This window comes from Taeniopygia guttata, chromosome 13, assembly GCF_048771995.1.
Source record: "Taeniopygia guttata chromosome 13, bTaeGut7.mat, whole genome shotgun sequence".
NCBI lineage: Eukaryota > Metazoa > Chordata > Aves > Passeriformes > Estrildidae > Taeniopygia > Taeniopygia guttata.
The window spans coordinates 9139356-9167036 of NC_133038.1; the positions used below are offsets into that span (position 1 = coordinate 9139356).

At 53.1% G+C, this 27681-nt stretch overlaps 1 protein-coding gene across 1 annotated transcript in view; it reads right to left on the bottom strand.

Annotated features, from left to right (window-relative positions):
• Positions 1–2420: 2420 nt before the first annotated feature.
• STK10 (serine/threonine kinase 10) overlaps positions 2421–27681 on the bottom strand; it is a 44250-nt gene continuing 18989 nt past the window's right edge. Inside the window, exons 3-19 of the mRNA XM_041718935.2 lie at positions 20785–20833; positions 19055–19204; positions 17200–17272; positions 16174–16368; positions 15139–15220; positions 14645–14779; positions 13047–13733; positions 11696–11826; positions 9843–9966; positions 9017–9196; positions 8225–8317; positions 7932–8061; positions 7398–7522; positions 5976–6164; positions 5583–5708; positions 5015–5128; positions 2421–4897 (exon numbers count right to left, since the gene is read on the bottom strand). Of these exons, the coding sequence (XP_041574869.2) occupies positions 4757–4897; positions 5015–5128; positions 5583–5708; positions 5976–6164; positions 7398–7522; positions 7932–8061; positions 8225–8317; positions 9017–9196; positions 9843–9966; positions 11696–11826; positions 13047–13733; positions 14645–14779; positions 15139–15220; positions 16174–16368; positions 17200–17272; positions 19055–19204; positions 20785–20833 (2724 nt within the window). The 3' untranslated portion in view covers positions 2421–4756. The remainder of the gene's footprint in view (positions 4898–5014; positions 5129–5582; positions 5709–5975; positions 6165–7397; positions 7523–7931; positions 8062–8224; positions 8318–9016; positions 9197–9842; positions 9967–11695; positions 11827–13046; positions 13734–14644; positions 14780–15138; positions 15221–16173; positions 16369–17199; positions 17273–19054; positions 19205–20784; positions 20834–27681) is intronic.

Genomic DNA, 27681 nt, shown 5'->3' on the forward strand with positions numbered 1-27681 from the left:
GCCAAATGCAGGGAAAAGAGCCAGAGATCCCTTCAGGAGCTCCATTGTTGTGCCATCTAGTGAGCGAGAGGAGGAGCAGTGAACATCCAGCTCCTGCCAGCCTGGAAATCACATGGAGCAGTGCAGGACGGGCTGCCAGGACAAAGAGTCCCCAAAATCCAGCCCCATCCCAGGCAGGAGAGCAAACACCAGCAGCAAGGCAGGGCCAGCACCTCCAGGGAGGTTTGGATTGCTCAGGCCATGGGGAGTTTGGAGAATAAACCAGTGGCCAGTGCAGCAGGAGCACACAGAGGCTGCAGAGGGTGCAGATGGCTCTCAAGGGCTCCTGCAGAGACAACGGAGCAGGGATGCACCGTGCGAGGAGAGCACTCAGGCACAAGGCTCTCCCTGCCTGCCTGTCGGAGCTCAACATGTCCCTCAGACATTTCTGGAGGTTCCAGGCCCAGGTCAGAAGCATTTGAGACCCTGGCAGGCAGCTGGAAACAGCTGTGATTTTGGGTTTGAGCCATGGAATGATTTACCAACCTTGCAGGAAGAACAAGAAGTCACAAAAGTTTAGATATTTGAGTAGAAGTAGTCACAAAGTAGAGGGAAGAAGTTTTGAGTGCTGTACAGGGGGGTTTTGGTTTTGTACATGGGGGTCAGAGGATGGAGGGATCTGGGCCTGCCCTGTCCTCCCTCTTTCTCCTTCCTTACCTCCATGTTCTTGGTGATGTTGGCACTCACAGATTGGTTTAGAGTAGAAAAGCACCATTTAATATAGGTAATAGGCATTGGGGACAAACTGTACCCATGTAACACGTAATGTACCATATAAAAGACAGCAGCAGCCCTGGGCAGAGGGGGAGAGAAGAAGCAGTCGGGAGTCAGAGAGGATGTCAGGGTGTGTGTGTGCCTCTGCCTGAGCTGTGAGCAAACCACAGCAGCCCCAGAAGAAAATCTTTTAGATAACTTGCAATAAACTGCCTTGAGACCGGACAACAGAGACTGCTGAGCCTTTCTTTGGATGCTCGGGTTGGAGGAGAGACTTTTCCACCACACGGAGCCCCTGACCCAGGGTGAGCCCCGGCACCTGCCCTGCTTTTCTTCCCCCAGACAGTTCCAGCATCAGCAACTGCAAAAGCCCCTGGGCAGCCCAGAGGAGTTTGGAGCTCAGATGTGACAGGACCTGAACCACAGGGAATGCTGCAGCTGCTGCAGCACCAGGAACTTCTCAGGGCTGTCAGCTCTGTTTTTAAAAATTAAGAATTATTTTTGCTTTCGCCCTGTTTTCAGCCTAGCACCCGGATGAAATGGTAGTTAACAGTTATTTCTGGAATATACAGTACTTATATATATATGTTAAATCCTCATGGTTGAAGCTCCCCTCAGGCACTGCCAAGGACATGCAGATGAAGTTAAATATTCCCAGGGGATCTCCTGCTTCCCTGGGATACACTGAGTGAGACCAGCGTGTCCCAGGAGACAGTGCAGTCCTGCTATACATAAACAAAATGATTAATTAGGTGTCCTCAGCTACTCCATTCCTTACCAGCCTGTGGAGCAAGGAGACAGAAACCCTCAGGCTTTGCTCATCCTTCTCTCTCTGCTCATTTAAAACCTCACCAGCAACAGCTTACATTCCAAATTCCATCTCCTTTTCAGCACCTCACCTGAACTCACCTCCTGCTCTTTTCCCTGGGGTGGACACTGCCAGCAAGGTCGTTTCCTGCAGGAAATCCAAGGTTAAATTGGCACCTTTCAATCTAGCACAACCTTCCAAAACTGAGGGCAAACCCACACCAGCTCCACGGCCAAGGCTGCCCTAATTTAAGGCGGTGTGTCCTTCACACCTCGTTAATTGATTCCTCTTGATTGAGAGGAATCAATGGGTGCAGCAGGTGAAAAGTTGTGAGCAGGGAACAAAGGGCGTTTGGGCTCTGTGGTGGAGCTTTTCTGAGCAGCCCAGGGGACGGGGCAGAGATTTCCCACATCTCTGATTTTGGGAAAATATGATTTTTTTCCTCCTCCCGAGCAGAGGAGAGCACGGGAAGAGACAGGGAAGCATCCCTAGGTCCTCCTTGTCCCAGCAAAACGAGGGAACTGAAGCGTTTGCCTGAGATTCCTGTTACCAGCTGATTGAAAAGGAGGAGGATGCTTTGCTGTCAGGGTGCAGTGCTCACTCCTCACCGAGCAGCGTCAGCCCAGCACCACCGCAGCACTGGAGTCATCCCTGCTGGGCTGCAGCTCCCCCGGAATCCCAGCCTGGTGCCAAGGATGGCTCTGAGCAGCAGGAGAGGCTCCAGCTCGCTTTTAAAGAACTGGAGGTTCAGCCTTGCAAAGTTCCAACGCCAGGAGTTTTTCAGTAAAGTAAAACCCAGAGCAGAAGCAAAGCTGAGCTGAGGTCACAGCTGGCAGCCAGCACAAAGTCAGAGCCATGCCCAGGTTTCTGTCTGTTACTTTATTAGAGAAGTCTTTACATCGTGGTGCAGATATTTTACAAAATATTTTAAAAAACCTTTTTTATTCAAATACACATTTTTTAAAAATCTTGCCCCATCCCGCCCTGAAAAGCAAGCTGGGTTTAATTGCAGTTCCTTTTGAACAGGGAACAACAAAAAAAAAACTCTTTTGAAAGGAGGGGAAATGATAACCATGCTGTAAACATGACAGTGAGATGATGTGCCCCCATTCTAGGTGAGGGACACGGTACTGGAGCCTGGCACACCCAGGGAGGGAACACAAAATACAAAAACGGGGTGACAGAGCCATTCCTGCCTCTGTGATGCTCTGTCCAAGCTGAAAATCAGCTGGACTGGAGGAAGGGGTAACAGATTTACCACGGGGGCATTGCATCAGCTTGGAGAGCCCCAGAAATATTCTTTCCTCATGGTGCCCAGAGAGGGATGATGCTCCCTGGGCTGGTGGAGAAGGCACCAGAGGCAGCAATGCCCTTCAGCTCAGGACAGCTCCTGCAGGGCCCTCAGGGACAGGCACGGGGCTCTGAGCCCTGGCACACAACAGCTCCAGCAGGACCAGAGCCAGAACCGCTGGGGCTGCTGGAACATCCCGAAGGGGATCAGACGTCTCCAGCCAGCCCCTTGTCCCGTTCAGGAAGATCCCAAGATCCCTTTGCAGTCACTGACCCTACCTCAGCTCCCAGCCTGGTGGTGTCACATCTGAAAGGCACCACCCACGCTTTTGGAGGTGGGGCAGGAACCTTCCTGTGCTCAGTAACAGAGACATCACTGTTGTGAAATCAGAGGCAACCTGGGATGGCCCAAAGAGACAGAGCCTTGCTAGCCTGCAGGAAGTTTATAAATATGGATTAGGAGCTCTAAAAGGGTAGGAAATGCACTCCCCACATCCAGAGTTAAAGACCTGGGGGCTGCCTCCTTCAGCCCAGTACCTAGAAGTGAGGCACATCACATACCACCTTTCCCTGAAATGCCAGTAAATCAACAAAAGGGGACTTGAAAATAACAACTTTTTTTCTTATATTGTTTTAAAGCAGTAATATTTTTTCTTGTTAAAGAAACAGGTCTAAAACATACAATGGTGTCCAGAAAAAAAAAAAAAAAAAAAAACACTTAAGTGCTGCCTTACACCTTTGGGCTGTGTAAAGAAGAAGGTGCTGCCAGTGAGGTCCCTGACCCCTCCCCAGCTCTGTGCTCCCAGTCCCAGCCAGCAGCTCAGCCAAGCCCTGCAGGAGGAGGGGACAGAAAGGACAGAGGACCTGCTCTGCCACTCTGCCACGACTCCCAGCCAGGAAAACCATCCAAAAACCTGTGTCACATCACAAGGAGATGAGCCATCAGTGGACAAGGAGATGCTGGGAGCAACAAGCCCCGTTTGCATCTGCTCTTCCCTTGCTCCACTGCTCCCTTTGCTCCTCCCAAACGATGCTCTGCAGCCATAACCCACTGCCAGGCTGGCTGACCCACATGGCCCCACACAGCAAAGAGTTAAAAACCAGCCTCAAGCACCTGTGTGATCATGAGAGCTGTGGCAGTGACACCCTTCAGCCCCACTCACCCCAAAGTGACAGTGGCGGACGCTCCACGTAGGACTGAGCGCTGTCCCCAGGCTCCCCCGGCACCTCCACTCCCTCAGGAAGCAGAGCCTGCAGCAGCTGGGCAGGGCAATCTGCACAGAACCTCTGATAACAGAGCCACAGCTCAGGGCCAGAGGGGCTGGGTGCCCCTGCTCACAGCAAAGGAGGAGCAGAAGCATCTTTGGGAGGACATCCAGCCCCTTTCGGCACGGTCTGTGTGGGGAGCAGGAGGAAAGACAAAACCCAGCCCTCCCTGGGCAAAAAAACCCCAAATCTCTGTCTCTCTGCAGCAATAAAAGGGCCACAGTGGAGAGGAATAAGGCCAAGGTGAGTTTGAGTTTAAGACAATGCCAGAGCTGCTCTCCCAGGCCAGGCCTTGCAAAGAACTGGGACAGGAGCAGCCACGGTGGAGAGGGAGGTGACAGCCCTGCCCTGAGGGGCTTTCTCCTGATCAGAGTGGCCACTGCTCCAGTCTGAGCTGACAAACCCAGTGAGCATCCAGCCAACAGTGCAAGTGCAATCCAGAGAGGGTCCTGCCCCAATTCCCAGCCTGAAGCTCCTGGGAAAGCCAGCCCAAGTTCCAGCCAGCATCCCTCAGCGCAGAGGCCACGGGGACAGGAGGGTGCTGTGGTGAGAAGGGGCTGCTGAGAGGCTCTTCCCAGTCCAAGTTGCCCCTGCAGCCCAGGAGGACACGGCCAGTACCAGCTGGTGGCCTGCCAGGTGTTACAAGCTCTCTGAGGAGCTGAAGGGGACGAACTTGGCGTGTTTGGTCGGGGACACTGGCACCTGTCCATCGGCCTCCTCGCTCAGCTTGAAGAACATCTCCTGCTCGCGCTTTTTCTGGTTCAGCTCGTCCTCCAGGGCCTTGAGCACAGAGAGCAACACGAGAGCTGTGTTTGAGATGGCTCTGGAGCTATGGGCACTGTCCCCTCTGGCCAGCCAGCCATCCAGGACACCCTGCTCACAGCCAGGAGGCCTCACCTTCTTCCGTGGTCTCAGCTTGTCCCGCCACTCCTTCATGTGCTGGTTGTGGCTCTCATCCAGGGACTTCAGCTTCTGGGTTTCGTGCTCAATCAGGAGGTGACACTTCTCATTCTGAAAACACATCACCAAACACAACAACACCCATCAAGCAGCTGGAACTGCACATCCAGTGGTCAAATGTTGGATTAAGCTCTTTTCTGACTTAGAGATGGGGTAACTGAGAGGTGTTTTAAAAACTTTTATTCTATTTTCAGTATCATGTGAAGGGTGAGACAATACAGATGTTATAATTTACGCTATTGCAATCAGAAGCTAATTATTTCTTAATTATAATACATTATAAGTGTTTCTCAGCTTTAGCTACATCTATTTCTTACAGTCAAACAGGATTTGTTTTGGGCAGAGACATTCAGAGCCCTGAGCTCCACGTTTAGCCAACAGCAACAAAAACCTCTCAAGGCAAGAGCAAGGGGACATCAAGCTCTGACAATCCTCTGCAGCCCTTCTCCAGAGGCTGAGAGCTGCACAGGCAGCTCTGGGAGACCAAGCTGTGAGGGATGAGTACCTGGAGATGCTGGAGCTCGCTGGTGTTGCTCTCACACTGGGCCTGCATGTCCTTCATCTGTGTCTCGTGCTTCTGCTGCTGGTGCAGCCGCTCTGCTTTCTGCCTCTTCTCCTCCTGCAGAGCAAACTGGCAGAGAGAAAAGCAATGTGTGGGCAGCACTGCCCTGGCATCTGGGGCTGCCTGAGAGATCAGCCCAGCTTCCATTACAGCACAGGAAAGAAGGAATTTGTATTGCCCCCCAATACACATCACGATGGAGACTGAAAACCACACGAGAACAGAGCCCTCTAACCCAGCAGAAAGTTAAAATCAGGAGACAGGAATTTGGGAAAACACAGCTTTCTCCCTGCACCACACCAAACCTCAGCTCCTGGTGCCTTTTCAGGCCCTGACCTGTTTGATCTTCTCCCTCTGCTCGGAGGCGCTGCCGCTGGAGTGGATGTGGAGGCTCTTCTTGTACATGGCCATGCGCGTCTTGCCCTCGCTGCGCTGGATTTTGGGCAGCCGGGCCCTCTCCTGCTGCTGCCGCACCTTCAGCTGCTCCAGCATGCGCTGGTTGTAGCGCTGCATCTGCTCCCTCTCCTGCAGGCACACAGCGGTCAGAGAGGGGGGACACCTCCCCAGAGCCCTGAGAACAGCAGGGACAGCTGGAGGGCAGCTTTGGTGTCCAGCACATCCCTCGGGCTGCCCTGGCTGGCTCCAGACCCTGGCACCAAGTCAAAAACACCCGTGGCTTCCATTTTAACCCATGGGAAAAGCTTCCAATTTTGTATGAGGAATTACAAGCCACGAGAGTTTGAGTAGTGTGGTAGTTGACTTAACACAGGGTGAAAAAGTAGAATTTTGGGGCTCTTAGAATGGGGTTCAAGGGGACAAGATGGAGTGATTTAGGCGTGTCCTGGCCTTCTTCTCCTTCTTCTTGCCCTCCATGTCTTGGTGTGATGGTGACACTTTTCTGTTGGCTTAAGGTAGAGACACACTGCCCAACATAAATTATAGATATTGGCACAATATTGTAAATATAGTGCACGTAGTTTTTGGTATAACATGCAAACACCGCCCTGAGGGCAGACAGAATGCCATGGCCGGCCTGCTGGACAGAGCTCAGCAGGGCAGAGAGAGAATGTTCTAGATAAGGGAAAATAAACACCCTTGAGAAGCTGACCCTGCACATTCTGACTCCTTCTTTGGCTGCAGGGCTGGGAGAATGAGGACTTTTACACTCTTGGGGTCATCCCAACACACAGACCCTGAGAGTTTGGGAGTAGCCTGGAAGTGGCTGGTGACACTCCAAAGGGAAAAGAGGGGATGGCAAGGACTGAACGTGCTGGGAAAGCAGAGGAGAAGGGATTGGAAGTGCCAGTCTTCACTCCCTGCTCTGGGAATCAACCATGCCAAATCCTGGGCAGTGGCAGACTTCCAGAAAAGCCGCCCAGAATTCCCAACTTTTTGCACATTAAATGCACACAACACAGAGCACACATCCCAGGCAGGAAGGCTTCATTGCCTTGTTGACACCAGCCTTACTCTGGTCCTTTTTCACTAATAATGACCAAGCCCTTTGACTCACAACCGACCTTAGAATTACAGAATTCATGGAATTACAGAATTCATGGAATTACAGAATTCATAGAATTACAGAATATTCTGAGTTGGGAGGGACCCACAAGGATCAAGTCCAGCTCTTAAGTGAATGGCCCATATTGAACACACCACCTTGGTGTTTTCCCCACTTTTAACCTGGAAGGGAATCACCCAGGGACACCTGGAGACTTTGCTGACCCACACCAGCGTGGGGAGGTGCAAAGCCTTCACCTTCTCATGCTTCCGGAGCAGCTCGTGTCTCTGGAGGAAATATTGGTCCTTCAGCTGCTGCTTGATGAGCTGGTGCTTCTCCTGCTGCTGACGCTCTTCCAGATCCCAGATGCAAGCTTCCCGGTCTGTGGGGAGGAGAAGGAGCAGATCACCCACCCTGGCCTCTCATCCTGCTCACACAAAGTGTCCCAAGCTTGAGAAACCTCTGTGCACACCAACAGCACAGCAGACGTCAGGGGTGATAATTCACCTCCTGTTTTCCAAGAGAAACTGGTTGCAAACCATATTGGAACCTGATTTCTTGCCATTATGAAGCCTAATTGGTTCATATTTGTAAAGCACTCCGAAGATTAAAGCACTAAGTATTATTATTGTTAAACATTTAGACAGGACCTGGCAAGGCTGTTTTTTTTCCACATCCCATCCTGCCAGCTTGCAACTCTGGCACAGCATCTGCTGCGTGGGAAGAGCCAGGGCTGGATAAACCCATGGTTACAGCACTCCCTCCCCTCCCTCTCAGCCTTTGCCACCCACCTCTCATCAGCTGCTGCTTCTTGTTGAGGCACTCACGCTCCTTGTCACAGATCTCTCTTTTGTTCTGGGCAATGATGTTCTTCATGGCCTGCTCCAGGTCCTCCTTCTGCTTGGCCAAAAACTCCTGTTCCTGTTAACAAACCAGCAGTGCCACCGTGAGCCCTCCTTCTGCTGCAGCCTGGAAAGCAGCTGCTGGTGTTTCAGAACCTGCCAGTCCCTCCAGCAGGAAGGATGCTTTATTCTACTGCACGTTTCCCAGGCTTGGAACTGGGGTGATCTTCCCTGAGTCTCACCATGGTTTGTTTTTTCTGGGTGAAGTCGTCCATCTTCACCTTCAGGTTCCCTTTGCGCTGCTGCCGTGGCAGCTTCTCAACCTCGTTCTTGACCTGTGGGGAGAAAAATTACATTTCCCTGCAGGGCACTTCAGGCCAGGAACAACCCTACCTCCAGTCACTGAAGAGCTCAGGAATCTTCAAAAAGGCCCTCTGGAATCTCCCAAAACCAAAACCACCTCAGGAATCACCCAAAATCATCTCAGGCATCATCCAAAACCACATCAGGAATCTTCAAAAGGCCCTCAGGAATCACCCAAAACCAAAACCACTTCAGGAATCACCCAAAATCATCTCAGGAATCATCCAAAAACACTTCAGGAATCTTCAAAAGGCACAGGAATTGCCTAAAAGCACCTCAGGAATCACCCAAAATCACCTCAGGAATTGCCAAAAAAACCTCAGGAATTACCAAGAAGGTCCTCAGGAATCACCCAAAAGGCTGTCAGGAATCACCCAAAAACACCTCAGGAATCACCCAAAAACACCTCAGGAACCACCCAAAAACACCTCAGGAATCACCCAAAAACACCTGAGGAATCACCCAAAACCACCTGAGGAATCACCCAAAACCACCTCAGGAACCACCCAAAACCACCTCAGGAACCACCCAAAATCAAGAGTTTCCTTATAAAACTCCAACTGCTTTCCTCTCAAGTTCTTCCACGAGAAATGCTGAACTTCCCAGGCAGAAAGAGCTGCAGGAAAGCATCTCCCCTGCTTCCCTCCCTCCCTGGCAGCCCCAGTTTTCACCTCCTTCTTCATCTGCTTGAGCTGCTCCAGGAAGCGGCCGTGGTCGCGCTCCTGCTCCAGGCGGATGCGCTTGGCCTCCTCGCGCCGTCGCAGGGCGTGCTCCTGCTCCATCTTCTCGATCTGCTGCTTCTGCTGCCGCTCCAGGTTCTCCAGCTCCGTGTCGTAGAACTTCTTCTTTGCCTGCCCAGGAAAAGGGAGAGAATAAAAGCAAAAAAGGGGCAAGGGATTGTTTGTGCTTGGATTGAGCCTCTTTACAGAGGAGGGAAACTTCCAACCAACACCTCACCAAGTTTGGAGCTCTGTGCTCCAGCAGTGCCCTCGTGCCATGGAAGGAGAAGATCTTTAAGGTCCCTTCCAACTCAAACCATTCTGTGATTAGCTACAATATTATTTTACTTCAACAGAAGGGACCAAGTGTGTGAGCCCAGTTTATTCATTTTATTCTCAAACCCTTGCCAGATTTCCTGCTGTCACACTCAGGCTGTGCTGCTTTCTTATTTAAAGGTTTGTTTTTTTTCTTTTTTAATTACAACAGCGCTATAAACCGTTTCTCACAGTGGCCATGAACAGACATAAAAGAAAAGATCATTAAAGAGGAAAATCCAGAGCAACCCTTTCCCAGCTACACCCTGCCAGGCAAAGGCTGCCAGTGCTTCCCAAGCTGCTCAATGCCCACAAAACCTCCATCCTCCATCCATGCTACAAATCCCAAAGGGGTTCCTGTGGTGCCCAAGGTTGTTGCAACCCGGAGAACATCCCCGTGTGGGGCACCTGCAGAGGAGTTGGGTTCCCAGCTGATTCCCGGGGGTTTTCCCTGCCCTCCTACCATCATTTCCTGCTCGAAGCGCCGCAGCATCTGCTCCTGCTGCAGCTGGTGCTTGCTGTTCAGCTGGGCCTGGTTCCTGTGCTCCTCCTTCTGCAGGAGACGCAGCTCCCGCAGCTCCTGGCGCCTGCAGAGGGCCGGGGTGGGGCAGGGGGACAGAGAGAGGCAGGGTCAGGCGGGCAGAGATGGGCACAAGCACAGGCAGAGCATCTCAGCAGGGAGTGGAAGCTGCACCTCTGTCAGAGTCCAGCACATCCCTCTGGCTGCCCTGGCAGGGGGCTTGGAGACCTTGGCATGAAGTCAAAATCACCTGTGCTTTCAGTTTTAGCCCGTGGAAAGCTGTCAACTGTGTATGAGGAATTACAAGCCACAAGGGTTTGAGTAGTGTGATATTTGAACTAACACAGGGTGGAAAAGTAGAATTTTGGGATTTTTAGAATGGGGTTCAAGGGTGTACAAGATGGAGGAATTTGGGCACGTCCTAACCTTCTTTTCCTTCTTCTTGTCCTCCATGTCTTGGTGTGATGGTGACACTTTTCTATTGGTTTAGGGCAGTGATTCACAGTCCAACATGGGTGATGGGAATTGGTAATTGTAAACATACACACGTAGTTTTGAGTATATAAGGTGGGAGCCGCCCAAAGCTCCGGGGAAGATTGCCATGGGTTCCTTTCTGGCCAGAGCTCGACAGGTCAGAGAAAGAATGTTGTAGATATAAAGAAGAAATAAACACCTTTGAAAGCGCAATCGGAAGCATCCCAGCCTCCTCCTTGGCTGCACGGGCTAAGGGAATGAGGACACTACAATCTTGGGGTCACCCTGACCTTCTGAACCCCGAGGAAATCGACACCCCGACCTTCTGAACCCTGAAGAAATCCCTGCTCCAGGTGCTGGGACACTGCAGGAAGCAGGATGCTACTTTTGGGAACTGCTGGAAAACCATCAGCTCCCACAGGTGAGGCCTGTTAGCACTCACAGCTTCCCAAACAAGCCATGGCAAGGCTCCTGAGGTGATTCTGCAGGCTCTGGTGTCCCCCAGCAACCCAAATACCCGTTGTGCCAGCTGTGTTAGTGCTCACTGGCCCTCAAATGGCAAGCTGGACTGCTCTGGCCTGGCCTCTGTGCTCTGTATCCTTTCTTATTCACACCTGAGTAGCAAAAAGTGCAGTTTTCCCAAATTCTGACACTTCTGTGATGACATTGCATCCCTCCCCTCATCCGGCTCACCAGTAAATGAGCTCTGCTAATGAGCTTTTACATAAATCTGATATTGGGGCTGAGGAATAAAGCAGCCACAGGGACACAGTGTTTAGGACAAATTATCCTCTCAGGGAGCCCCTGAGAGCAGCACGAGGGAGCCTGGAATTGGGCATCAAATGAAACAATTTGTATTTCAATTATTTTAAGGGCCTTTTCATTTCAGTGCTAGGAGCAGCAGCTCCTCTTTCTGAGAATAAGTCAGGGAGATTTGAGAGCTGTAAGATCTGCAAAGGAGTCATCAAGGAGGGAGGATGCACCCATGAATATTAAATAATGCTCCAGGAGTTTATAACTCCCATGGCCTTTCTGTTAATGAAGTCTGAGGAGATTCAAGAGCGAAAGGGAGAGGAACATCTTGAGAAGATTTCTGAGCTAATTTCCACTGAGCCAGGCATCTGCAGCCCTGGGGACATATTCAGTCCTTCCCAGAGGACAGAGCCAGCCACAACAAACCTCCACTTGTCACCTTGAGGTGCATCCCTCCTTCCCCTGTCCAAGCAGGACCAAGACAGAAGACAAGAGGACTTTAGGTTGCCCCTGGACGAGCTCACAGAGAGGAAAACCCTGCCCTCCCTCCATCCCAGTGCCCCACTTGCCTGAGGAACCTCATTTCTTCATCCTTCTTCTCGTCCTCGCTGATGATCTTGGAGGTGGTGACGCTCACCTCCACCCCGTCCACCACGAACTTGCGGGTGCGTTTCAGGGTCTTCTTGTGCATCTGGGAGTCCTGGGGTGGGCAGGGAGGGAAGGAGGGGCCCATGAAGCAGCTCCCCAGGGCTGCAACAGCTGGACTGGAGCCCTCAGAGCAATTTCAATGCTCTGTTATTCATGAGGAGCACACAGAAGGAAACCACATGGAGCACAAACCATCGGTGAATTTGGAGATCCAGCCTGGCTACCAAACCACAGAGCAGCGGGACTTCCACCCCGAAGAAACCTGACCCACCTCCCAAAGACCCTTCCTCACCATGATCTGACACGGCTTACTCCCTGAAAAACCCAAAAAACTCCTTTCCCCTTCTAAAGGCCCAACTCAGAGAGCAAATCTCTGTGTGGCATCATATTCCTCCTGCTCAAGGATTCCAGGTGTCCTGGAAAGGAGGAGGAGGAGGAGGAAATTCCTGGGCGAGAGCATCACATTTCCAATCATTAGGGATTGCAGGCTGCTCTGGGGGATGTTGGCTCTCCAGCTCCCAGCAGGAGGTGGGGAAGGTTTTGCCAAGAAAGGTTTTTAGGCACGTTTCTGTGCTGGGAAATTCTCACTCATGCAGGCGATGTGACAAAGATCTTGTGCAACACATCCCTCTACTCCCTCAAGTCACAGCATTCCTTCTCCTGGAGCTCAGCAAATAACCATTCCAGCTATTTTGCCTCTTCCTCTAAGCCCTGCTGACCTGGGCAGCTCCAGGTCAAGCATTCCCAGCCTCCAGGAAGCTTCAGCAAAAGCCAAGAAGCCTGGGAGGTCTTTGTGCAGTCCCTGCTGACACAAACCAGGCCAGATGTAGGGCAGCTTGGGGAAATTGAGAGGCACAAGCCCAGATGAACGTTTTCCTGAGATCAGGTGTTCTAAGGAGGAGCAGCAGAGTGATGGACTATAGATAAAGTTTAGGAAGCCCCTTTTGGGGTTTCAGCCTTGAGCACGGCAAGTCAGGGTCATGGCGTGGTTGCTTCACACAAAATAGACACAAGACATCAGACTTCCCCTAGATTTCAGTGGCCTGGCACAGAAGAGGACACAGGAACCTTCACAGCAGCTCCACCAGGAGCTTCTCCTTCACTTGAGGACATGCCACATCCCCCTGGCACAGCTCAGCCCAGCTGGAAATGCTGTGCTGGCCTGAGCCCAGCTGGGACAGGCACCATGGAAAACAAACCCTGGAAAGCTTTCCCTAGGGAAGGGTTCCTCCCTCCTCCATGTTCTCCAGCACCCTCTGGCACCACTCTCACCTTGAGGGAGATGGAGCCGCTCTCCCTGTTGAGGGACAGGTCAGCAGACAAGGAGATGGTGAGGTCCATGCTCTCGGAGGCCGAGGTGCTGCCGGAATCCGAGTCCCTTTTGGAGCGGGGGAACGGCCCCAGGGGCTCCAGGCTTCCATTGGCCAGCTTCTCCTCGCTGAAGTTCTCCAGGAAAACACTCTCTGGTCGCTCCACCATGCTCTTCCTCTCCTCAGTGCTCTTCCTCTCCTCAATGCTCTTCCTCTCCCCGATGCTCTTCCTCTCCTCAGTGCTCTTCCTCTCTCCAAGGCTCTTCCTCTCCTCAGTGCTCTTCCTCTCCTCAGTGCTCTTCCTCTCCTCAATGCTCTTCCTCTCTCCAAGGCTCTTCCTCTCCTCCCTGCCCAGCCTGGGCTCCTTGTTCCCCTCCGCTGAGTTTCCCAAATGTCCCGGCTGCAGGATGATGTCCGGCTTGTCCTGGGTGGCCGAGGAGGCCGAGCTGGGTTTTGTGGAGTGGTTGCTCTCCAGTTTGTCACTGCTCACCCCTTTATCCGAGACTTTGTGGCTCTGGCTCTCTGTGGTGTCCTTGCCAGTCCCCACGGAGCCGTTCACAGCTTTGGGCAAGGACGGCTCCGGAGGTTTCTCCCCATCCAAACTCAGCTGGCTCACCTCGGAGGAGTCCCGCTTGTGCTTCCCAGGGGGCTGCAAAGACAGGGAAGGCCAGAGGTGAGGCTTGGCACCACCACTCAACACAACTGCAAGGGCTACAAGGCAGAGCAAAGTCACCCTGAACTAAACTGGGAGGAAATTCCCCTTTTAGGACACCTGCCCTGTGATGTTTCCATCTTTCCCCACATTTGTGGTGCCAAGGATCCTGGGTGGAAGGAAGAGGAACAGTGAGAAAGCCCCAGAACGTGCACGTCCTTAAGAGGCAGATGAGGAATTTGCACACCAAACTGCTTTTCCCATGGTTAACCCCACTGTGGATCAGCCAGTTCCCTTTGTGACAGAGGAGGGAGGCCAAGACATGCCCCCAGGCAGCTCTGAGATGTCCCCTTCAAAGAGCCAAGCCCAGGGGCAGATCTGCCCAGCTCCCTCCTCAGGCTGGTGGTCCCTCCACATGTTGCTGGCTTTGCTTCCCCTCCAGTTTCTCCAGCCTGCATCAGGGCTTATTTTCCTCTTTTTTTCCCCCTTTTCCTTTTGTTTGTTAACCACTTTCCATGAGCCCACCCCCCAGCACCATTATTCCTCCATGCCCTTGGCAGCCTCCAAAACCCAGCCCTTCCCTGGCCAAGCAACCACTTCCCCTCCACCTGCTGCTGGCTTTGCTTCCCTTCCAGTTTCTCCAGCCTGTATCAGGGTTTATTTTCCTCTTTTTCCCCCTTTTCCTTTTGTTTGTTAACCACTTTCCATGAGCCCCTCCTGTGAGTGGGCCCTGGGCCACCCCCCAGCACTGTTATTTCTCCACACCCTTGGCAACCTCCAAAACCCAACCCTTCCCTGGCCAAGCAACCACGTCCCCTCCACCTGATGTGACCCAGAAGAGTTTTTGGAAGCTGCAAAAACCTCCAGGTTCTTTCCCCCAGCACAGCCAGAGTGGTGAAGCTGCTCACCGAGGCAGACTCCGAGGAGTCATCCTCCTCTGCTTCATCCCGGCTGTCCTCGATCTCCTCCATCACCTCAGCCTTGGCCTCGGCCACCAGCTCCCGCAGGGCCCTGTTGCTGCTGACCTTGCTGACGAAGGGATGCTGAAAACCGAGCACAGTGCAAATGTCAGGTGGCCAAAGTCACCCCTTGTGAGCCCAAGGACGGCTTCTGGCTTTCAAAGGTTCTCAAGATCATTTAAATACCACAGATTCTGACAGGGAACAGCAGCTTCCAGGTGATTCTGTGATTTTGGGAAGGGACAGGAGGAAAGGAATTGAAGTTCAATCGGGGCTAAGCAGGTACAGCCCAAGCTGTAGGAGCTGCTTCTGCTCCAGATGGTGCCCACAGGGGCTCTGCAGTTTGCTCCAAAGGGAAAAACATTGGAGAGTTGTAATGGCTGAAAAGTGCTATGAACTTTCTAAAGAAGACAGAAATAATCTGAATCCAGCCTGGTCCCTACCTCCAGCAGCTGGGCAGCACTGGGCCGGGTCTCTGGGTTCTTGTCCAGCGCCTTCTTCAGGAAATCTCTGAACTCCAGGGACCTTAAAACACAGCTGGTGGTGAGAAATTCAGCAGAGGAAAGGCCTCAAATAGCAGAGGGATCAGCTTGATCCCTCAGCAGCTTCTGTCCCAGCTTGGCCATAATCAGCATTTTGCTCCCATGGGAAACCCTGTGCTCGGTAATTCTGATTATTTGGACAAGAAGCAACGACAGGGCCAGGTCAGGGAGCAGGTTTTGCCTTTATTTGTGCTGGCAGCAGATGGTGGGGCTTGAGCCCCTGAGCCCCAGGCACAGGCAGAGGCAGGGCAGGACACGGCAGCTGGCCCCATGGCAGGGGCTGCTTGGGGACGAGCCTCAGTGGGAAAGGGTGGCTGTGAAGGAGCAGGAACCCCATAGGAGGGCACCCTCAGCCTGCAAAGTGCAGCTCTGAGCTCCAGAGCGTGGCCCTGATGTCACTTCTGGGCAGCTCGTTCCCACCCTGCCTGCTGCCTGTGACAGCGGCTCTGTGACTCCAGGGCTCTGCCAGTCATTTGCTGCTGGCTGACCTGCAGCAGCTTTTATGATTTATAAATAATTAATAAAATAAATAAAGAAATAAAAAATTAAAGAGCTAGTTTTCTTTAAATTAACTGGCTAGCTTTCTTTTACATGCAGAAGTGGCTTTCCAGACTTCAGGGAAAGCAGCTCTGGAGCTCCTGGCCACGTCCAGCTTTAGAGAAAAATCTGTCTGTCATACACACAGGTTGTTTTGAGGAGAGCTAAGCAATCAGCCCTGGTTTTGGGGGGTCTGTGGGTGGGCAGCAGCTCTCCCTGTGCTGCCTGTGAGCACAGTGTGAGCATCCTGCCCCCAGCCAGCAGCGCCTTCCCAGCCCCCTGCACACAGCTGGACCCAAAATACAGCTAAAACCCTACTCAAATGAAAGAAAACTGCTGGAAACAACTGTTTTTGCTCTGTGTGTGAGCTGGGAGATGCCCCCTGTGCTGCCCCCTCACCATTTGGAAGGGCAGCTGAGCGTGGGCGGGTCGGACTTGGCGATCTTCAGCAGGACCCTCATGGGGTTGAGCTCATGGTGGGGGGGCTCAATCTGGGCCATCTCGATCAGGGTGATCCCCAGGGACCAGATGTCCGCCTTGTAGTCGTAGGGGGTGTCCTTCATGGTCTCACACATCACCACCTCCGGGGCCATCCTGCCAAGAAGGGCAGAGCAGGGCTGGGGTGGCACCACTGCTGTCCAGTGCGAGCCTGGCAGCAGCAACGAGACCCTTCAAACAGCCCACAGAGCTGCAGAAAACACAGCTTTTCCACCCCAGAGCTGCAGAAAACACAGCTTTTACCTCCCAGAGCTGCAGAAAACACAGCTTTTCCACCCCAGAGCTGCAGAAAACACAGCTTTTACCTCCCAGTGCTGCAGAAAACACAGCTTTTACCTCCCAGAGCTGCAGAAAACACAACTTTCCCCCCCGGTGCTGCAGAAAACACAGCTTTTACCTCCCAGTGCTGCAGAAAACACAGCTTTTACCTCCCAGAGCTGCAGAAAACACAGCTTTTCCACCCCAGCTCTGGGTTTCAGAAGCAGCAGCATCTTTTCCAGGGGTGCAGCCCCCTCCCTCCTCTGCAGAGCAGCCTCTGCAAACCCCTCGGCCATTGACATCTGGCACGGAGATGTCCTCAGAGCATCAATTAATCCCTGCAATTCTGCTCCCTCAGCAAGCTGGGTGATTTAGAGGTTGTGTTTCTGGGACAGGGACTCGTTCTCATGTCCTTGGAGTGGCTTCAAAGCCCCTCTGAGCCCCGGGGTGGGGAGAGCACACTCCTGTGACCCCCTCAGCAGCACACACAGCTCCCACACCACTGAGGCTGCTCACAGCTCTGCCCAGGCAAGGAAAAGCCCTGAAACGTGCAGAAAATGGCCAAGAATCCTCATTGAGATCCTCCTACCCCCGTGGTCCAACACACCCCAAAGCTTCAGAGCAAACCTGATTTTCAGGAGCGAAGCCCTTTGTGAACAGGGGACTCACCAGTAAGGGGTCCCAATGAAGGAATCTCGCTTCTGCAAGGTTTTCATGTTCTTGGCAGACACTCCAAAGTCAGCTGCAAAGAGCAGTAACATTAGAGGCCGGAGGAAGCTGAAAAACCCTTCTGAGTTAGCACATTTGGCTGAGACACAGACTGGAAAGCAAACAACACACACTGGAGGCAAGAACGTGATGCCACGGGCTGTGTGCTCCGAGCTGAGCACCAGGAATTGAACTTGGTTTGGGGTACACGACCCCCAGGATTTTCCTCTCCCATGTACTATAAAACAGGCACAGCAACCCCCTCCTGCCAAACCTTATACATCTAGGAAGGAATGGAGCTCTTTTCTGCAAGCAAAAGCAGCTCCACAGCAGATTTCAGGACTTATTTCCTAGCAAAAAGTCCGATTTTACAGCAGAAAACCCAAACTGCTGTTCCATTCCTTCTCTCCCCTCCAGCCAGTGCAAGATGCTTCTCCCTGAGCTGAAGTCAACCCAAATTAAGTTGGTCAGACCTGCAGAGGGTACTGAGTGAGTTTCTTCTGCAGGACAGCCCTGGTGGCAGCTGGAGGAGCTGTCACCCATCCCCAGCCTCAGCTCGGGGTGTCCCTGCCTGGGGGTCACCCTCTGACCACCTCCTGCAGATAAATCCTCGCCCAGCAGCTCGTGGGGTGCCAACTGAACTCCAAAGCAGAGCGAGCTGGCAAAGGAACCCTTTGGCAAGACTCCCCCTGTCACCACCAAACCTGCAGTGCAGACAAGAGGAATTCTCCCAGCTCCCAGCCCTGCCAGCTGGCACCCTGCACAGGATGCTCAGCAGGCCAAACCGCACAGAAATGGGCTCAGAGAGGGATTAAACAAACTCAGGGAAGAAAAATCCATCGGGGACCTGAGTGTGGCTCTGCCCTGAGGGCTCAGCACAGCATGCAGCTCTTCCCTGGAACAAAACCATCCCCTCTGGTGGAACCCAAAATGTCCCTCAGACATTTCTGGAGGTTCCAGGCCCTGGTCAGAAGCATTTGAGACCCTGGCAAGCAGCTGGAAACAGCTGTGATTTTGGGTTTGAGCCATGGAATGACTTACCAACCTTGCAGGAAGAACAAGAAGTCACAAAATTTAGATATTAGAGTAGAAGTAGTCACAAAGTAAAGGGAAGAATTTTTGAGTGCTGTACAGGGGGCTTTTTACTTTCTACATGGGGGTCAGAAGCTTTAAGATGGAGGAATTTGGGCCTGCCCTGTCCTCCCTCTTTCTCCTTCCTCACCTCCATGTTCTTGGTGATGTTGGCACTCACAGATTGGTTTAGAGTAGAAAAGCACCATTTAATACAGGTAATAGGCATTGGGAAAAACTGTGAACATGTAACACGTAATGTACCATATAAAAGATAGAAAAGCACCATTTAATATAGGTAATAGGCATTGGGGAAAAACTGTACCTATGTAACACGTAATGTACCATATAAAAGACAGCACAGCCCTGGGCAGAGGGGGAGAGAAGAAGCAGTCGGGAGTCAGAGAGGATGTCAGGGTGTGTGTGTGCCTCTGCCTGAGCTGTGAGCAAACCACAGCAGCCCCAGAAGAAAATCTTTTAGATAACTTGCAATAAACTGCCTTGAGACCGAACAACAGAGACTGCTGAGCCTTTCTTTGGAAGCTCGGGTTGGAGGAGAGACTTTTCCACCACACAGAGCCCCTGAGCCAGGCTGGGTTTCCGACACCCCTCCTTGTCCTGCTGCTCCTCTCGGGCAGCAGAGGAGCATCCCTCAATCCCAACGCACTCAGGGACACCCCAACCCCACAAATCCAGCCCCAGCTGTCCTTGCTGGAGCACGGGGTGGTGCCAGGGACTGACTCACCCAGCTTGATGTCCCCATCCTGGGTGAGGAGCACGTTGCCAGCCTTCAGGTCCCTGTGGATGATCCTTTTGCTGTGCAGGTAGTGGAGAGCCTCCAACATCTGGCGGCAAATCACCTGGATCTGAGGCTCAGTCAGGCCCCGGTCCAGCTCTGCAGGGAGGGACAGGGGTGTTAAACAGCACGGGGATGGAGGGATGCTCACCTGAGCTGCAGCAAGGCCCAGGTTACCCAGCAGAGCATGGCAAAGCCACTGTCCCTGTGTCAGAGCAGCAGGGGACGATGGAAATCAGCTTCTAAAGGTGATTTATCCCCTAAACCAGCACTTGCAGCAGAATTTCCACCTCTTGGAGCTGCTGGCTCATAGCTCCCTCCTGGGAATGCTCACTGGAACAGAGAGGGATGAGGAAGGGGAGCCAGAAATGCTTGGGATGGGGTCTGAAAATTCCCTACAAATTCCCTGACAGTTTGGGAAGACAAGCTGGGTCTCAGGCAGCTGCTGTGAGAGCAGGGAGCTGCACTGGGCTGCAGGACAGCAGGGTCAAACACAGGCATGAACATCAGCAGCCCTGATTCCCCAGGGAACAGGGTAACCAGGGAATGATCCCGGCTGTGGGGGTGCACTGCAGCCCCCTGAACATCACCAGGGACACGGCACTTCCCAAAGGAGCACAATTTAAATGCTCAGCAGGGTTACATGCATCCATCCCCACCACTCTGAGCTGGTGTTTTGGGCAGCACCAGTGCCAGAGTTCAAGGAGTGTTTGGACACTCTCAGGCACATGATGGGATTCTTGGACATGGGATTTGGACACCCTCAGTGATGGATTCTTGAGGCTGTCCTGTACAGGGTCAGGAGCTATAGTATATTAATGTATTATAGTACAGTTATAATAAAGAAATCATTCAGCCTTCTGAGCTGGAGTCAGACATCAGCATTTCTTCCCACCGGCTTCACCTGCATTCACAATAAAGAAGTTCCCTAAAGGAGGGATGAGGTTTAAGGGCTGAGTTAAAGATGATACATTTGGTTCCTGGCAATAAAAAGCAAGCAAGGCCTTTGGAAGGATCAGGGCTGAGAAGGAGGAGCCCCCAGGGAGAAGAGGCTCTGTCCCAGGGCTCTGGGCAAGGTGATGTCAGAGTGTCACATCTGCTGTGCAGAGGGGATGTCACCCCAGAGGGGCTGTGCCACCAGCCAGGGCTCTTTTGGGGTGCAGCCACCCATCCCTGCTCCCAGCAGCTCTTTTTGGGTGGGAGGGAGGAGTTGGAAAAGGGGGGATTGCTGCAAACTGCAGTTTGACAGAGCTCTGCTGCCCCACCAAATGACTGATACCGTATGGAGCAGTCAGCAAAAAGATCTGGGGAAATTCACCTTGACAGGCACCCAGCTGCAACATCTCAGCCCTGCTGGGAGCTGTGGGAACGGGATCCCAGTGCCCCCAGAAGACAAATATTGAAATTCAGCTTTCCCCTGCAGCCAGACTCTCCCTTCTCCCCACGCCTTGTGCTCTGCTGATCCCAGCAGCGATTAAATCCCAAAAGGACATTAAAGCAGCTCAGAAACTCCCCCAGGGCTGCTACACCTTCTGCTCAGGGGATGAAAATAGGCAAACTCCTGGGAGAGAAAGGGCAGCCGTGGCACCCATGCCTGCCATCTGTCTGAGGGCTGCTCCTGGTGCCAGGAGGAGCTGGAAATGCCCAGCGGGCATCGCCCCGGGCACAGCTGCACTCACCCAGCATCGTGGCATCCACGGCCCCACCGGGGCAGAACTCGATCATGATCTGGGGGAGCAAAGAGAGAGTTAAAGCCAGGCCGTGTCTCGCTGGGGAGAGGGAAGGAGCAGGAGGAAATCGCTCTGCCCACCTCCCGGGGACCCTCCCGTGCCTGGGACCCCCCCAGCAGCCCCTACCTGGTGCCCACCCCAGCAGCAGCTTCAGGATTTGGAGCTGTCCCCGTTTCCATGCCCTGCCCTGCCTTGGGGAGCCAGCAGGATGGGATCACTGTCATAGCTGCGAGCTGACGTGGCTGAGAGACACCAGGAAGGATTTTCACTGCCAAATGAGGAATGGGGAGGGCTCTGGTGTCTTTAGGGTAGAGTTTTTTTGATTTCCCCACATGGCTCAGTAGTTCATTGCTCTCTTATTTTGAGCGCTTTGAGGGGAAACCCTGTCAATAAACAGGGGGAGCACATTCCCCAGATGTTGCCGTTTCTCCCCAGGGTTGTGCAGAGCCCTGCCAGTCCCACACATCTGCTTGCCATCCCTCCCAGCTGCCCCCAGCACCTCAGGGATGCTGATCCTCCCCCCTGTCAGCTCTGCACAGGTTCAGCCAGCCTCTCAATTCCCCGATCCCCTCTGGGGCTGCTCAGATAAAATGATTACCACTTCAAGCAGCCAGGGATTCCAGGGGACAAGAGGTGCTTCACCTCTCCAACAAGCTCTTCTCCTTGTCAAGGTGACACAGGGCAGCATTCCAGAGTGCTGAAATGCCAGAGGTGACTCCGAGGACAGTGCCCGAGCTGTGTTTACAGCTCAGCTCTCCAAACCCATCCATAGGGGGTCACCTACTCAAAGCAGCTCCAAGCACTGGCTCAGGAGCTGAGGGGAGAAGGTTCAAGCTCCATGGTTTAATTCTGCAGCTCCAGGAAAGCCAAATCCCACCCCTGAGATCCCCTGCACGGGCAAGGGAAATGCAGTTGTGGGAATCCAGGGCTTCCCTCTGGCTGCCCTGGGACCCTGGCAGGGGTCAGGAACCCCCCTGGACAGAGCCCCCAGAGACACTGGCTGTGATCTCTGTCCATGGAAATGAGTTTTCAATCTTACAGGATGAATTACCAGCTCTGAGTGTTTGATATAAGTAATAATTAAGTGTGGCATTAATCCTAAAAGTAAAATTTTAGGATTCTAGATGAGGGGTTCAAAGGGGACAAGATGGAGGAATTGGGTGTGCCTTGTCCTTTTTCTCCTTCTTCATGCCCTCCATGTTTCACTGTGGTGTTGGCATTTTTCTGTTGGTTCAGGCTGGGGACACACTGTCCAACGTAGGTGACAGATATTGGCACGTTATTGTAAATCCAGCACAGGTAGTTTCTGGTATTTAATGTTTGTAACATCCCACTGAGGGCAGAGCCCCACACGCTGCCCTGCAGGACAGAGCTGCGGCAGGGCAGCAGAACATGTTAGAGATAAACAGAATAAACACCCTTGAAACCAGCACAGATTAATGACAACTTCTTCTTTGGAAATGGGGCTGAAAGACAGAGACTTTCTACAATCTCGGAATCATCAATACCACAGATTCTGACATGCAGTTATCACCTGCTGGGAGGCAGCTGCTTTGTTCTGGAAAGCAGGAGCAGGGGCTGGGATGCAGCAAAGCTGGAATTGCTCTGTGGGAATCAGCCCAGATCCAAGGACTCAGAGAGGGACAAACTGAAGTGACAAACCCAGGCACCACCAGAGGAGAAAAAACAGGGGTCAGGGCTGGGAGAGCATTTGAAACAGGCAGGTGGAGGGAAACAGCTCTGGGGAAAACAACTGAACCATTCCCACAGCAGGAGAACCACTGCCCGCCTGGCACGGCTCCAGGTGGAGTCTGGCAGGAGGGACGGGGCCAGCAGAGCATCAGTGGGACATATCAACACTCTGTTGTTGTTTAATACCTTGAACCCGAGCACCAGCAGCTTCCTGAGCTCATGGAAAGGCAGGAATTGTCTCCTGTCACCCCAAACAGCTCCAGGAGCATCGCTTCAACCCATTATTTTGGTGGTTCCTTATCACATTCATCAGAGCAGACTCAAGCCAGCAGCAGCCATCAGCCCTTCCTGGGCTCCTCAGAGCAAACCTCCCAAAATTCCAGTCAGGTTTGCAGCCTGGCAATGAGGAAACGAGGAGCATCAGTCCCTCTGGAGCAGCGTGACCCTGTGTGTTTATCCAGACACAGCAGGCAGCAGCTGGGCACTGGGAACACGGGAAACTTCCAAAAATGCATTTTCAACAAGGGCGGAGATGCCAAAGAATAATTCTGGGTGTGGCCAGATGGTTTGAGCAGCTAAAAAAATAACGAGCTCGTTTCAGCCCGAAAAAAAATCCTATTTAAACAAACACAGCTGGCAATCTCCCAGATCTTCCTCCAAGCACACTTCCTTCCAGGAGCAGGGCCAGCCTGGAGAGCGTTCTGCCATGGAGGCAGGATGGGGGACACCAGCAGCTGTGTGGGAGATGGGAGCACCCACACCTCCTCCTGCTGCTGCTCGAGGCCCTGCGGGGTCTGCGGGGAGCAGCCTGGAGCAAACATCCCGTTCCTGATGATTTCCTCTCCACCAGGAACCCAGGGACTTCCTCACCAAGGCAGCTGGGGGGACACGGGGTTCCTGCGCCACGTCAAAGCTCCTACAAATTGACTCTCGGTGGTTTTGTCTCCAGTCCATAACATCCACCCCAAAATTCACTGGGAGCTCCATTTCTGAGTTATCTGAGTTCTCTCCGAGCCCCCAGCCCCAATCACAACCCCAGCCAAGGAACTCACAGCCCCCCGGGATCACTCCCAGCTCCAAGGGATGCTCTGGCTGCACGCACAGGAACAGATTGGGTAGCTGGGTGGAAAGAGAAAGGAGCTTGTTCTCACTAAAGTTGGAACTCAAAATGTCCCTCAGACATTTTTAGAGGTTCCAAGCCTTAGTCAGAAGCATTTTAGACCCTGGCAAGCAGCTAAAAACAGCTGTAATTTTGAGTTTGAGCCATAGAACGAGTTACCAACTTTGAATGTAGAACAAGCAGTCACAAAGGATTAAACACTATAATAAAAATAGTTACAAAAGAAAGGAGAAAATTCTTTAGTGTTGTACAAGGGAGTTTTAGCACCTATACAGAGGAGTTTTTACTTTATACATAGCAGTCAGAAGTTCTAAAATAGGAGAAAATAAACTAATCCTGTTCTTCCTCCTTCTTCCTTACCTCCATATTCTTAGTGATACTAGCACTTCTAGATTAAAGTAAAAAAACACCTTATAACATAAGTAGTAAATATTAGAAAAAAACTATAAATATAGAACACGTAATATATCATATAAAAAAAGACAAAAAGACAGCAGGCAGAGAGGATGTCAGGGTGTGTGTGTGCCTCTGCCTGAGCTGCTGAGCAAACCACAGCAGCCCCAGAAGAAAATCTTTTAGATAACTTGCAATAAACTGCCTTGAGACCGAACAGCAAGAGGCTGTGGAGTTTTTCTTTGGAAGTACGGGTTGGAGGAGAGACTTTACCATCACACGAGACTCCTAAACCAAGCCCAGGGTTCTCACAACTACTTCTGAGAACCTTTGTGACACTGTAAATAAAACATGTGCAACAAAACCAAAAAGATCTGCACGCAGACACCACAAAACCTTTCCTTTTCAAAAAAAAAAAAAAACAACATCTTTGCAACAGACAACATTAAATTTAAATTAATAAGAGAAGGTCCCCTCAACTTATAGGGCTTTGCTGGTCACCTCGACGTTTCCCATAGCTCATCTTAATCCTGTGTTCAGCACAGCAGGATCTGGAAGCATTTTGGGTCTGACAAAGCAGGACCAGCCTCTCCTGCCCAGGTACCAAGGTGGCACCAAGACCCAGCTCGCTCCTACCCTGGCTAGGACAGCTTGGGCCTCCTGGGTGTGTCCGAACGCCTGGAACTTTCTAGGTGGCTAAAACAAAAAGAAAAACCACACATAAAAAAAAAGCTTATCTCGAAAGATAACGTCACCAAACACTGCCCAGCTGCTGGGCCCCAGCAGGGTTTGGCTCTTACTCACCCCGTTGGCACTCAGAGGGCAGTGCCCACAAACCTTCCCTGCCAGAAAAGCCTTTGCAAGCAGAAAGGGCCAGGGGGGCGGAAAACAAACAAAAAAACCCCAAAAACCATCATCTGGGGGCAGCTGCTGCCAGGGGTGCCCCTGGGTGCCAGGCGCTGCCCACGGGCACCGGAGGCCACCGGGTCCCCTGAGGACAGAGCAGCCCTGGGCTGGCAGCCAGGCACGGGAGGTGAGGGCTGCCTGCAGCTCTCCCTGGGGCTTTGCTGCTCCTGGAGGAGTTTGGGGTCCCAGAGGGGCTCCAGAGCTCCACAGGGTCATTCCTGTGCGGGGGTTTGTGCTCTGAGTGTTTGTGAACACACGTGGTGAAGTCCTGTGCGGGATGTGGGACTGCACTACAGCCCTGCAGCAGTTTGGGAATCGCACCAAGAGCCTTCAGGAAGTCATGGGAAGGGTTTAGAGCCCTCTGTCCATCATTTGTGGGCAGGAGGGGGGAGATGGGAGGCTTGGAGCACATGTCACATGGCGGGAGATTTGCAGGAGCTGGGATTGTCCAGGCTGGCTCTGGGGACATCCCAGATTTTGGATTTTATCTGCCTTAATAAATTAGTTTTATGTGGGGCTCCAGTGCAGGATCAGGAGTTGGACTTTGTGGGTCCCTTCCAGCTCAGGGTGCTCTGTGATTCTGTGATTCTGTGACCAGAGCTGCAACCCCAGCTGGCACAGGGGTGCCCGTGCCCCCAGCACCCCGCTGCCCTCAGAGCCACCCTGCCTGGCCCAGGAGCTGCAGAACTCCAACCCCTCAGCCATTTCCTGCCCTGCTCTGCAGCAGCAGAGCTCTCCTTGTGTGTGAGCAGCTGCTGGAAGCCACAGCATCCTGCTGCCTCGGCCACCCCCGGCACCCTCGTGGCTCTGCCACGTTTTGGGGCAGCTCTGAGGTGGCCTTGTCACCCAGAGCGGAAAGCACCCCCCCACAGGGGCTGTGGAGATAAGAAAAACAGAGTTGATAAAGGAAACCGTGCTCCACTTGCAGGGAGAGCTGGGGAAAGAAACGCTGTCAGGTTCCCTCCTTGCCACCCCTCACATCTGCTCCACCTCCTCTCCATCCAGAGCGTGCAGTTGGCACAAAGTCCCCCGGGGGTTTGCTGCCCCTGGCAGCAGTCATTTCCAAATTGGAGCAGGGCATGGAAAAGGAGTGTCACAGCTGGCCCCAGCCCTGCTTCAGGTGGGGCTGACACCGCAGGGACACTGCAGGGACACAGCAGGGACACCACAGGGACACCACAGGGACACCACAGGGACACCGCAGGGACACCGCAGGAACACCACAGGGACACCATAGGGACACGGCAGGGACACCAAAGGGACACCTCAGTGCTCCCCAGGCTGGGCTGGGATGGAGAAGAAGGAGCCAGATGTGCCCACAGGGCTGCCCCAGCAGGGCAGAGCGGAAATTCCCTGGCATCACCACCCCCTTACAGGAAAAGCAGGCAGGAATCCTTCACATCCAGCAAAACCTCAACAGTGGGAAAAAGAAAGAGGACAAACTTGGGACATATTTCTACTTCCCAGCTGTGCTGGTGCTGCACACAGGGATGAGCTGCCAGGTGTGAGGGTGGCAGTGACAGAGGCACAGAACAGTTACAGGGACTGCCAGATGCAAAACCTCCCTGCTCCAGGAGCTGTCCTGGCACTCCCCAGGCTGCCTGGCCAGCCCTCACCCTCTGTCCCCATCCCTGGCCAGCCCTCACCCTCTGTCCCCATCCCTGGCCCTGCTGTCACCCTCTGGCCCCATCCCTGGCCCTGTCCTCACCCTCTGTCCCCATCCCTGGCCCTGCTCACCTTGGGGCCAGCAGCTTGGGAAGGAAGGAGAGGATACTGCTCATGCTGGGCTACAGGAGCAGGGGGGGAAAGAAATCCCTTTAGGGTGCATTTTACAAAGCTGCTCTTTTTAAAATTTTTTTTTACAAAGCTTGCCAAGCTCCTTCACTGACGGAGATGAAGGTTTTGGCCACAAAATCTGGTGCCAGCCTGGTGCCTTCCTCCTGCTCCTCTACCCCAAACACAGGCAGGACACCTCCCACCATTCCCTGGCCCTGCAGGAGGAGCCCCACGTGGGAGCAGCCCCCCAACCCGAAATATTCCCTGGCTTTGGCACAGGCACAGCGTTTCCCTGCAGTGCAATGAGCCCAGGACAGCTGGAGGCTCCTGACAGAGCCCACAGCAGCACCAAGGCATGGCAATACTGCCCTGGCATCACAGGGCGGGTGGGAAGCAGCAGGAAATGGCCCAGACCTGCCAGTGAGTGACACAGGAGTCACAGCGAGTGGCTCCCGGCTCTGGGATCACAGCAGGACCAGGCTGGCTCCTTCCCCAGCCCTGCAGGAGCAGGGGGACAGCCCAGACAGCCTCCAGGGCTTTTGGGCTTGACTCAGAGGCAGAGGAGGCTGAGCAAGCCCAGGAGAGCATCTTCCTGCAGCCTCAGGCCTGGCTTGAGCAATGCAGGAGCTCCCTGCCCCGTTCCCCAGAGCGGCTGCTGAGCTCCAGCTGTGCCATCCCGATCCTTGGGAGCAGGAGGATCATTCCTTGGGAGCAGGAGGATCAATCCTGGGGAGCAGGAGGATCATTCCTGGGGAGCAGGAGGATCATTCCTCAGGTCAGGAGCAGGAGGATCATTCCTCAGGATCAGGAGGATCATTCCTCGGGATCAGGAGGATCATTCCTCGGGATCAGAATGAGATCAGAACCTCCAGGAGCGGATCAGAGCAGGATCAGAAGTTCCAGGAGCAGATCAGAGTGGGATCAGAACCTCCAGAAGCAGATCAGAGTGGGATCAGAAC